Genomic DNA, 10,538 nt, shown 5'->3' on the forward strand with positions numbered 1-10,538 from the left:
ATCTTGATCAAGTGGTAATGATAATGATAAAAAATTATATTAACATACATAACATTTAACTTTATTTTGAAATTTCTTTCTTTATACATTTTTTTAACTTTATTTTGAAATTTTTTTTTTGATTTTATGTTATATTATATTGTATATGATTCATATAATTATTTTTATAGAATAATAGATATAATTTTAATATTCATAATTGATTTTCTAAAATTCTTTAGAATCTTAAAATGATTAGAGTTATTGAATGTGCAGTCATATTGATATAAATATTTATTAAATTTTAATAATATATCCATATAATTAAATATTATGTACATTTTAAATTACATACATATTTTAAATTAATAAATAAAATAAAAATAAAAATAATTTAATGTTTTTATATTTATTTTATATTTTTATTTTATTAATATTTTTTAAATTTTTTTTCTGTAACTTTTCATACAAATAATTAATTTTAAAAAATATTTTTAAATACAAATCTTATTATATATAATCATGATAATATGCCATTATGTGTCTCATTTATCATTAGGCACGTCATATATACATTTGTGATTACCATAAACAAGTAATACAATGTGCAAGATCTAAACAACAACAACAACGTAGACGCAAGGATTCAGAGGAAGATTCAGGTGAGACAGATAATGATCTACCTGAAGTTGATCTTTTTCAATTACAAGTTGGCACATTAAGACGGTATAAAAGACATTATAAAGTTTCCACACGTCCAGGTTTAAATAAAGCTCAATTAGCTGATGTAAGTATATTATTATACAAAATATATATTTAAGAAATTATGCATGTTTCATTATTATTAAATTTTTATATAGTATATTATTAATGATAAGTAAAATTATAATATATATATATATGAAGTATATTTTTTATTTTCAGACACTTATGAAGCATTTTAAAACCATCCCTGTAATTGAAAAAGAAGCATTAAGTTTTTTTATTTATACAGTAAAAACTAATGCCAATAAATTGGATCAAAAAAATGGTTTAAGTAATGATACAACATAGCCTAGGCCTCATTTCAGTTTTGTTATTGTAATAATATTTTATTAGTAAGATCAAAAATATATATATATGGATTTTTACTTGTTAATAGGAATAGGTATTTTATAAGAACTATGTATAAAATACATTAAGAAATATATATATATATATAATATATATTAAAATATTGTTTATTTACTATGTTCTTTTTATAAGATAAATTTTTATACAATTTTGTTCAAAAAAAATATTTTATTGTAGAAAGAACATTTTTTGAAATATTTTGAACACAGAAATTTTGTATAAATATTTACTCATATTTTGATAACATTTACAAATTCATTTGAAGACAAATAATAAAAATTTGTAATGATATAAAACTTTGACTACATTTACTGAAAAAGAAGTCTTTTATTATTTAATAAAAATGTATATTATATTTTTATATATTATTTTTTCAGTCATTGCATTAAATCTTCTTTATTTAACATTTCAGTAGTTTCTTCTTCACTACTTTCATTTATTTCTGAAATAATAACAATTGATCAATTAATTATTTACTAAAAAAAAAAAAGTATAATATATATATAAATATGATGCAAAGTACCTATATTGTCTATAATTTTATTTTCTTCTTTTTCTTCTTTTTTTATTTCATCAGTGATTTCAATATCACTTACTTCTTCTTCTGAAGATTCAGATACATTCCATGTATTAGGTCCACCTTCACCAAATGATGCACTCTATAAAAATAATTTTAAAATGTTGATTTATATTAATATTTAATTACATTTTGTAGCTAAATAAATATTTACTGTATCTGTTATTAATTCAGCAGAACCTTCTCCAGGTTTTAAAATTGTACAATTCTCAGTAACTTCTTTTTCCATGTTAACTTAAAATAAATATAATTATTTAAATATAAATATAATTAATAAATGATTATTGAAATAATTGTTGGCTATTAAAAATCAAAGAATTATGTACCATCAGATTCCAATTTTTCTATTTCATCCCATTTGCGTAATTTGATACTAATACATTCTCTATTCATTGTAGTCAATTTTTTAGTTGTTATACATTCTTTAAAACGATTTGTATTTTGATTATCTTTTTTATACCTAAATATGTTTTTAAAATAAAAGTAATTTAATATTTATAATAATTTAACATATATTTAGCATTTATACAAAATAATAAATAAAAATTTCACCTTGCATTTATATCACTAAAAACTGTTTCTTTAATCTGCTGCACTAATTGAACAGCATAATTTGTTGCATAACTAGAAACTGCTGATATTACATCTTCTACAGTCATAGTTTTTGTTAAATAATTAAAATGTAAACTACAAAGTTCTCTATATGAATTTATACCAAGAGTAAGTTGAGCTACTCCAATTCTTTCTTCTAGATATGTTGGATCCATAACTGTATTTCCACTAAAAATAAAAATAAATATGATTTTATGAAAAATTTTATTAACATATTTTCATATATATTAACATATATGGAATCAAATAATTAACCTTTCAAATGTTATAAAAGAGACGCATACAGGATAATGATATAATGTTAAAGGTAAAGGATCCTTTTCAGAAAATGGATGAACAATAATATCTTCACCATTTGAAGTTACATCAGGTCTATGAAAATGTGAAAGAGCAGCTAATGTTGCAATGGAAGCACAATCAATTAAATTTCCATCATGATTAATAACATTAATATCAACTCTCAAATTCCATACCTATATTAATTATTAATATTTAATAATATTATATTTAGTTTAATAATATTCTTCACATAATTTATTATATACTAATTACAAGAATTTCAATAATTATAGATTAAAAATTTTCAAAATTATTTAAAACAATATATCAAAACTAATTTAAAAGAATATACTTTACCTTTTTATCAGCTATAATACACAAAGATTCTAGATCTATACATTTGGAATCTTGATAACATTTTTCAAGTTGTCTGCTAATTAATATTGAAATTTCAGATTGTCTACCACTATCAAAATGTTGTGCAGCCATTGGATTAAGTTCAACATTTATATGTAACATTCCTTCATTAGGACGAGAAGTCTTTGGTTGTTGAATATCACAAGTTACTTGTGCTATAACTCTATAATAAATTTATTTTATATTATTATATAATATTAATATTTTTTTAATATTTAAATAATAAAACTTTTATATATATATATAAAATAAATATATAATCTATAATTAATATTTATTGATCAATATCAAATATACAAAAATTTTTGTGTAAAAAAAATAAATTTTAAATGTTATATTTTTAAAAGATTGTCACATATTAAATTGACATTATTTTTTACCTCGTTTGACCAAGCAAAACCATACAGCTACCCCAATTAGATGCAAAATAAATTTTAACAGGTCGTGCTTCTAATAAACTTCTACCATCTAATCGCTAAAACATATTTTAATAAACTTTTAACTTTTATTTTATAAAATAAAATTTATTTATTATACATTATTTTATAAAGTAAAATATGATTACATACTATTCCTTGTTCAACTGATTTATTTACAAAATTTTTTTCACAATTTGATAATAGAATTTCCTTCATGATTTAAAATATCTATTTACAATAAATGTATATGTAGAATTTAAAAAGAGTATAACCTTTAATTCAAATGATGTAATGATTATGTAAATTTTATATTTTATTACTTTATCACTATTTATGATTATTTATAATAAATTAATTTTCTTTTTCATGTTAATATAATTGTAAATAAAATATAAATATTTTTAAACACTATCCCATTTCATTTTTTATTATCGACCTTTATTCTCACAACATAAATTTATTAATCGATATTTTATTTTCGAGATAATCGATTTAGAAATAGATTATATATATTATTTTATCATTATGAAAAATAATAATGGAAAAAATAAAGAATAATTAAAATTAATTAAGAAAATTTAAAACTAATTTTAATTACTAATATTTAATTTATAAATATCAAATTTATTATACGATATATAACAAATATAATTTTTATATGTAAGATTATATATTTATTATTAATTTAAGTTTAAAAATTATATATAATTATTAACATTTTTTACAATTTTTTTATAATTTCTATATTTTTTTAAATAATAATATTAAATAATGAGAATTAATGTTTAAATATAAAAAATATACATTTATTCAATTAGAATATAAAAGAATATATATTAAATTGATTTTCGTTCTTATAATATATGATTTCTTCCAATCGATATTGTCTGAAAATATAATATATATTGATAACATTTGACATCATCATTCAACATATGAACGTCCCTTAATATTTCTTATTAAAAAATTGTTTTTTTTTATTCTTTTTAAATTTTAATGTGATTTTATTAATTAGAATTGAAATATTGAAATAAAATATTTAATAACAAAATAATAACTTCAAGATATTATAAAAGTAAATAATATTAAAAAATTGATGTATTAGTTACGCGCTCGCGCGTATTATATATATATATATGTACACCACACAAGTGGCCATGCCCGGTCATATCTGCTTCAATCAGCTTAGTTTATACGATCTGTTTTTAACGTTCAGTCTTGTCGTCAATAATCTGAATTCTATGATTCAATAATTGACGAATATTGTATCTGTGAATTTTTAAAACTTCACATAATATTAATTTTAGTGTTTGGTAAAAGTTGTATTTAGATATCATACGCGTTTCGTATATAATGCTGATCACGGTACGCGTGATACGTACGGATAGATACATATAGATAGGGCCGATCTGTGGAATGGATGCTTAATAAGTTACGTTTCGCGTTGCTTATAATCATTTTTCTCGAAATCTTTTATAACGTTTGCTTTTAGTTATTGTTGGTAAGTTATATTACCATTTAAAAAGCATATCTAATTTTATTTTCACTTCTACTGACTACTCTTTCATTTTTCTGAGTAATGCATCGTAAGATAGCTTTTATATTGTTGTTGTAGTAGCGATTGCCTTTGTACGTCATCTGTAGGTAAATATCTGTTACATTTATCTTTCTTTCGTTACTTATATGTCTTTAATGTTTCCAAATATTTTATTGTTTTTTTTTTTCGTTAATAATATTTTTTTCTTTTTTTTAATATTTTATATTTTTAATATCTGGTTTTTCAAAAAGGTATGTGTGTTACGTTAATGTATACCATTTTTTGATTGACTTAATGAAAAGTTTCGGTGTTTATATATTTATGTAGAATTTTTTGACAAATTATAACTATAAAAAATATATAAATTTACATAAAATATAATTTTATTACATTATTATATTTAAATAATAAAAATCAAATATTTATAAAATTTAAAATTGTTTTCTTAACACTGTAAATTATATAAATAAATACTTAAAATTTTAAAATAAATTACATACATAATGTTAAAATATACAATATGTTAATATTAAAAATTAAAATCAAATTATAAATTTATATTTTTTGTATTAATTATTGTTTTGCTAGAAAAAAAATATATATATAATAAAAATATATATTATGTTCATTATATAGTTTACATTATTTTAAAGAATTTTATATATTTTTATGTTCCTGCAGAACTTGAAACAATTATCAATGATGCTGTTTTATTAAGGTCATGACAACAATTTGTTATGTGCTTTCTATAAATTATATTTGTGGTAAGTAATAATTAATATCTTATCATTATTATAAACTTTTATTTAAATGCTTAATATTTATTATTAAAAAAAATTGATATAAAGATATATATTTTATTTTATATATATTTTATTTTATATATTTTAAAAATAAAGAAATAATTATAGTTGATTTATAAATTATATCATATATTTATCTGATTTATTATTTTATATTTTTTTATCAAATTTTAATTTTTTTACATTAATTAAAATTTAAAATAATAAATTAATAAAATATATAAAATATTATGTGTAGATTATTGTGGTTTTGGATAAATCATTCATTTCTTGGTCAAAACATTATAAAGAATTTCATACAATTATGGAATCAAATGATAGGAAAAATGTTTATCTTGCAAAAACGGGTGATAATTCTTTGAATTCTGGAATGAGAGATACAATGATTGTTGGTCAGACAAATATGACACAAGGTGAAAAATTTAATTTAATATATTTGAAAATTTTCATTAAATATTCGTATAAATATATTCATATAAATAATATAAACATAAAATTATAATATTAATCAAAAAACATACAATTATCTTATAAATATATATTGATTAATTGTTTAATTTTATTAGAATGTGGTGAACCTGTAATGAAACCTGGAAATGTATCTAGTGTTTCAAATAATCAAGCAAAGTGGTCTAATACACAAAGTAAAAATTTTATAATCAATGCAGTTCCAGTAAAAAATGAAGTAAATATTATAAAATAACTATAATTATAAATATTATAAAATTGATAGAATGAATTTATATACATTAAAATACATATTAATGAAATTATATTATATTTTTAGATTGTTCATCTTGAAGATGGAGCACATTGCAATAAGAAAATGTATTATTATGATAGACATTATACTGGCCATGAAGAAACAGAAAGACCAACACGTAGAGGAACAAAAAGATACAGAGATAAAGATGCACCTAAAAGAGCATTGTATGTTGTATTTGCATATTGATTAATATTTTGATAATTTAATATTTGTTTATAAATTTTATTTTAGGTCTGCCTTTTTCTATTTTTGCCAAGAGTTACGTGGAAAAATGAGAGAATTACATCCAGAAATGGGAGTAGGTGATATTGCCAAAGAGTTGGGTAAATTATGGATGAGTACAGATCTTCAAACTAAATCGAAGTATATGGCAATAGCAGAAGAAGATAGAGCCAGATATGAAAGAGTAAATAATTTATTAAATTTTTTTATTAATTAAAAAATAAAATTTTTATTAATTTTTTATTTTTTAAGGAAATTATTGCATATAATAAAAGAGTAAAAAATTATGACCCTGAAGAAGTTGGACCTGTATAAGTTTTTAAATCTATTAAAAAAAGAAGGGACAATGTATTTTGCCCTAAGACAAGCACTCGCCAATTAAAAATGTATAACAATTTTACTAATAGTTTAGTATTGTCAATTGTTGTATATATTATGTACACTGTTGGCATTAACAAATCTGAAAAAAAATTATAAGCTACTATATTTGGTTATAATTATTTTTCAAATAGTATTTGAAAGCAATTATTCTACATTTATTTTGTAATTGGATATTATTTTTTGTGAATAAGGTGTGCTAATATATTTACAAATGATACCTAATACAAGTAATAATATTAATATCAATAGTAATAATAATGAAAATAATAATGAAAAGTATGATGCTGATAATAATAATAATAATATTATTATTATTAAAAAATGATAATGATAATCTATATTGCTATTAAATATGTTATACACAATTGAAGCACAATAGCAAATAAAAGTCAAGCAGAGTGAGCTTTGTACAGTGCACTTTTCTTGTCTAATTATGCATTATTCATGTTTATAATGATAAAATTAGATATCAGGGACTATTTATATCTAAAACCCTGTATAGAACACATATTCCATGTATTTTGTTCTTTTTCCAATAAAGATAAAATCATTTAAAGCATTTATAATCCTTAAATTCTTGTTTTATTTTTTAAACATTATTTTTCAAATTTTATTAAAATTGTGAAAAGGTATAATTAACATAATTTTTCATTAGAAACTAATTTATTTGTTTATTTCACTCTTTTTTTGTAAAATTACACACCAATTTCCTTGATCATAATATACTTCATTTATTATAAAATTTGGTATTTCTAAACATAATTGTGACAATTCATTTTCTTCAAATACATGATAATATCTAAGGAAATTTCCTCCTCCTTTTCTTTTCCATGGAACAAGCATATCATTGCAAATAAATTTTGTACGATTTTCATGTATTGGTAATGTTACACCATATTCTGTTAACTTTTGTGTGCATGAAATATTATCTTCTTTTTTAATTAAATTATATCGTAAATAAGCTGTTTGGATAGAATCTTTTTCTTGTTCTTTTGCCCACACATAAATTAAACATTTTCCATTTGGTCTAAGAATTCTTGCTAATTCAAGAATTGCTTGTTTCCGCCGTTCATGAGTTGAAAGGTGATGAATTACAGCTATACATATTATTGCATCCATACTATTATCTTTATAGGGTAAATATAAACAGTCACATAGGAATATTTCAAAATTTTTACTCCGACATATTTTCATTAAATTATAACTTCTATCACATCCAACCTATATTATTAAAAATTTTTATTTTATATACTATTATATTATATGCAATTATTATATAGAATGAATAATTCATACCTTAAATAAATGTTTATCTTGATAGAGATATTTACCATTTCCACAACCTACATCTAATAAAATATCACCTACTTTTAAAGATTGAAGAAATTTTGATACATTGGGCCATTGTTTATGTCTTGTTTCATCAAAATGATTCGAAATTTTGTCATAAACCTATATGAAAATGCTTAAATTTATTCAATAATTTATTAAATATAAATAAAATCATATAATGAGTAAAAGATATTTTATAATACATACATCATGTACATAAGAAGTTTCTATTCCTAGCGCTATTTTATTATCAATAATAGTAGTAGAATTATTTTGTTTTGTATCACAATATTCAGGAAAGTTACAACAACAATCACCCCTGTGAACTTTTCGAAATGTAAATGATACTCTTGTTCCTCGTGATTGAGTTGTTATTCCATTTGAAGTTTGTACTATATCATTATGTCTAGGACAAATTCCATGTGACCATGCATAACGAGCTTCTCCTGACATAATTAATAATGAACGTGGAGGTAAAAAAAGAGAAGCTTTTTTATTTTCCTTTTTAAAATTCATTATGCATGCTGAACCTAATGATAGTGATAATATACTATCCTCAAAAACACTATGTGTATCAATATGAGGTGGAATACCTTATAATATAAAATATAAAATATTAAAATATGAAAATATGAAAATATGAAAATATAATATAAAATATTATAATTCTAATTATATGAAAAGATTAGTAGTATTAATCATTAAGTATTAATCATTAAAAGTTAAAATTTACCTTGACCAGGTAAATAATGATTAATTGTCAGTTGATCATATTCATATGAAACATTATGATATTGTTTAAATAATACTTGTAAAAATTGATAATTTTTAGGTATAGGTACAATAGGCTTATCCAGATCTACTTTATTTGTATCATATTGAAATTCATATCCAAAATGTTTAACTTTTCTATGTTTTAAGTCAGATGATTCTAAAATTTAAATAAAAAACAATTTATATTTAATAGTTAAATTATTAAATTATTAAATTTAATTACTAATTATTTAATTTCTAACATAATATTTTTTTTATATAAAAGCAATTAAATTTTTATTACCTTCATTATTCCAAGTAATTGTACTTAATAACATTTTTTCTTCTTCTTCAGTTATAAAATCTTCAATTAATTTAATACCAGAAGGTAGATTTAAAGACCATTCACAATAATTTAAATCAGGAACTAAAACAAGAATATAATATCAAAGTATTGAAAATATTTGTATTTTTTTATCTGTAGATGAACATATTATATTTTCATTAATATTTAAAATTAAAATATATATATTCTATATATATTTTAATGTAAATTAAATACCTGATTCTGTAAATGTTGTATACAATGGTGTATTTTGTCCATTAATTTTAATGTTACCATGAATTTTCTTATGTATATATATAGCATCTTCTATCGAGTAAAATTTAATGAAACAATATGATTTATTTGGTAACATTATTAAATCATATTTATTAACAAATAGATTTATCACATCTTGTAATGTTTTTCTTTGTAATCCAGTTACTAATCCAGCATTGCAAATCATTAAATACTATAATAAAATAAAATGATAAAATAAAATATTATTTAAAATGTTTTTATAAATAAGTCTCATAAATAAATATTAACCTGTGTAGGATTATTACAACATTTAATATTCATATCTCTAAGAAGTCTATGATATGCTCGTTTTTGTTTACGATAACTTTTTTTAGTTAATTTATCTTCCATTATTTTTTAAATTCTTTTTTATCAATTTGTTAAATTAAATAGAGACAAAGTATAGAATAGATTAACCCTAATTAAATTTAGTCTTATATTGTATGTATCAGAGAGAATAGCACTTGCTTATTTATCATTTTAATATCACTTTCAACATTATCGATTGAATAAAATATATCATAACATAAAGTTCTAATATTAATATATCCAAAAATATATACACTAATTATAATTTCACATGTATGCAAATTACAACTATATGACATGTCTTATAAATAATTTTCATTCTTAAAAAATTTATAAAAAACTTTTATATATCTTCTCTTAGATTATATTATTCTAATATAAAATCGAAATCTCTAATAACAAAAAATTTTAATCTGG

General features: G+C 20.1%; 4 protein-coding genes across 10 annotated transcripts in view; 2 read left to right on the top strand and 2 right to left on the bottom strand.

Annotated features, from left to right (window-relative positions):
- The window catches only part of LOC551831 (histone deacetylase complex subunit SAP30 homolog), a 1,875-nt gene extending 692 nt beyond the window's left edge, over nucleotides 1–1,183 (top strand). For all 3 annotated transcript variants that reach the window (XM_006569483.3, XM_026440834.1, XM_006569482.3), the window contains 3 exons: nucleotides 1–14; nucleotides 539–766; nucleotides 904–1,183. The exon at nucleotides 1–14 is cut by the window's left edge. In XM_006569483.3, coding sequence (XP_006569546.1) covers nucleotides 1–14; nucleotides 539–766; nucleotides 904–1,032 — 371 coding nt within the window. In that variant the 3' untranslated portion in view covers nucleotides 1,033–1,183. The remainder of the gene's footprint in view (nucleotides 15–538; nucleotides 767–903) is intronic.
- Nucleotides 1,184–1,343: 160 nt separating this feature from the next.
- LOC551855 (exosome complex component rrp45) lies at nucleotides 1,344–3,824 on the bottom strand. 3 transcript variants are annotated; one of them, XM_026440832.1, is made up of 9 exons: nucleotides 3,547–3,824; nucleotides 3,358–3,452; nucleotides 2,918–3,140; nucleotides 2,537–2,754; nucleotides 2,222–2,449; nucleotides 1,999–2,129; nucleotides 1,824–1,903; nucleotides 1,616–1,751; nucleotides 1,344–1,534 (listed from the first exon to the last, which is right to left on the bottom strand). In XM_026440832.1, exons 1-9 carry the CDS (start codon nucleotides 3,610–3,612, stop codon nucleotides 1,470–1,472), a joined length of 1,242 nt encoding a protein of 413 aa, XP_026296617.1. In that variant the 5' UTR covers nucleotides 3,613–3,824; the 3' UTR covers nucleotides 1,344–1,469. The 3 variants fall into 3 exon arrangements, with proteins under 3 accessions (XP_026296617.1, XP_624243.3, XP_026296618.1); XM_624240.6 differs by having other exon boundaries at nucleotides 1,350–1,534; nucleotides 1,996–2,129; XM_026440833.1 differs by having other exon boundaries at nucleotides 1,352–1,534; nucleotides 1,996–2,129; nucleotides 3,669–3,782.
- Nucleotides 3,825–4,537: 713 nt separating this feature from the next.
- LOC551877 (putative high mobility group protein B1-like 1) lies at nucleotides 4,538–7,679 on the top strand. 3 transcript variants are annotated; one of them, XM_624263.5, is made up of 7 exons: nucleotides 4,538–4,897; nucleotides 5,615–5,697; nucleotides 5,975–6,149; nucleotides 6,303–6,421; nucleotides 6,524–6,666; nucleotides 6,734–6,908; nucleotides 6,977–7,679. In XM_624263.5, exons 3-7 carry the CDS (start codon nucleotides 6,041–6,043, stop codon nucleotides 7,037–7,039), a joined length of 609 nt encoding a protein of 202 aa, XP_624266.2. In that variant the 5' UTR covers nucleotides 4,538–4,897; nucleotides 5,615–5,697; nucleotides 5,975–6,040; the 3' UTR covers nucleotides 7,040–7,679. The 3 variants fall into 3 exon arrangements, with proteins under 3 accessions (XP_624266.2, XP_006569551.1, XP_006569550.1); XM_006569487.1 differs by lacking the exon at nucleotides 4,538–4,897 and adding an exon at nucleotides 5,006–5,040; XM_006569488.3 differs by lacking the exon at nucleotides 5,615–5,697 and having other exon boundaries at nucleotides 4,544–4,897.
- A 70-nt stretch (nucleotides 7,680–7,749) lies between these two features.
- Nucleotides 7,750–10,163, bottom strand: LOC411649 (alkylated DNA repair protein alkB homolog 8). Its single transcript, XM_395117.7, has 7 exons — nucleotides 10,062–10,163; nucleotides 9,753–9,984; nucleotides 9,495–9,617; nucleotides 9,171–9,368; nucleotides 8,645–9,030; nucleotides 8,402–8,557; nucleotides 7,750–8,326 (listed from the first exon to the last, which is right to left on the bottom strand). The coding sequence occupies exons 1-7, from the start codon at nucleotides 10,161–10,163 to the stop codon at nucleotides 7,769–7,771; spliced, it is 1,755 nt and encodes a 584-aa protein (XP_395117.4). The 3' UTR covers nucleotides 7,750–7,768.
- Between the last annotated feature and the right edge of the window lie 375 nt (nucleotides 10,164–10,538).

The sequence above is a fragment of the Apis mellifera genome, linkage group LG5 (assembly GCF_003254395.2).
Source record: "Apis mellifera strain DH4 linkage group LG5, Amel_HAv3.1, whole genome shotgun sequence".
Lineage (NCBI taxonomy): Eukaryota > Metazoa > Arthropoda > Insecta > Hymenoptera > Apidae > Apis > Apis mellifera.

What these genes read in the sequence shown, in the direction of transcription:
- LOC551855 (XM_624240.6), bottom strand. Translation starts at nt 3,612, where the DNA reads ATGAAGGAAATTCTATTATCAAATTGTGAAAAAAATTTTGTAAATAAA. An exon ending in TTTAGTGATATAAATGCAAG is followed by an intron (nt 2,130 to 2,221) that starts GTGAAATTTTTA and finishes AAACATATTTAG; the next exon opens with GTATAAAAAAGATAATCAAA. An exon ending in CTGAATTAATAACAGATACA is followed by an intron (nt 1,752 to 1,823) that starts GTAAATATTTAT and finishes TTATTTTTATAG; the next exon opens with AGTGCATCATTTGGTGAAGG.
- LOC551877 (XM_624263.5), top strand. Translation starts at nt 6,041, where the DNA reads ATGGAATCAAATGATAGGAAAAATGTTTATCTTGCAAAAACGGGTGAT. An exon ending in GATGCACCTAAAAGAGCATT is followed by an intron (nt 6,667 to 6,733) that starts GTATGTTGTATT and finishes ATTTTATTTTAG; the next exon opens with GTCTGCCTTTTTCTATTTTT. An exon ending in ATAGAGCCAGATATGAAAGA is followed by an intron (nt 6,909 to 6,976) that starts GTAAATAATTTA and finishes TTATTTTTTAAG; the next exon opens with GAAATTATTGCATATAATAA.
- LOC411649 (XM_395117.7), bottom strand. Translation starts at nt 10,163, where the DNA reads ATGGAAGATAAATTAACTAAAAAAAGTTATCGTAAACAAAAACGAGCA. An exon ending in AATTACTTGGAATAATGAAG is followed by an intron (nt 9,369 to 9,494) that starts GTAATAAAAATT and finishes TTTAAATTTTAG; the next exon opens with AATCATCTGACTTAAAACAT. An exon ending in AAGATAAACATTTATTTAAG is followed by an intron (nt 8,327 to 8,401) that starts GTATGAATTATT and finishes TTAATAATATAG; the next exon opens with GTTGGATGTGATAGAAGTTA.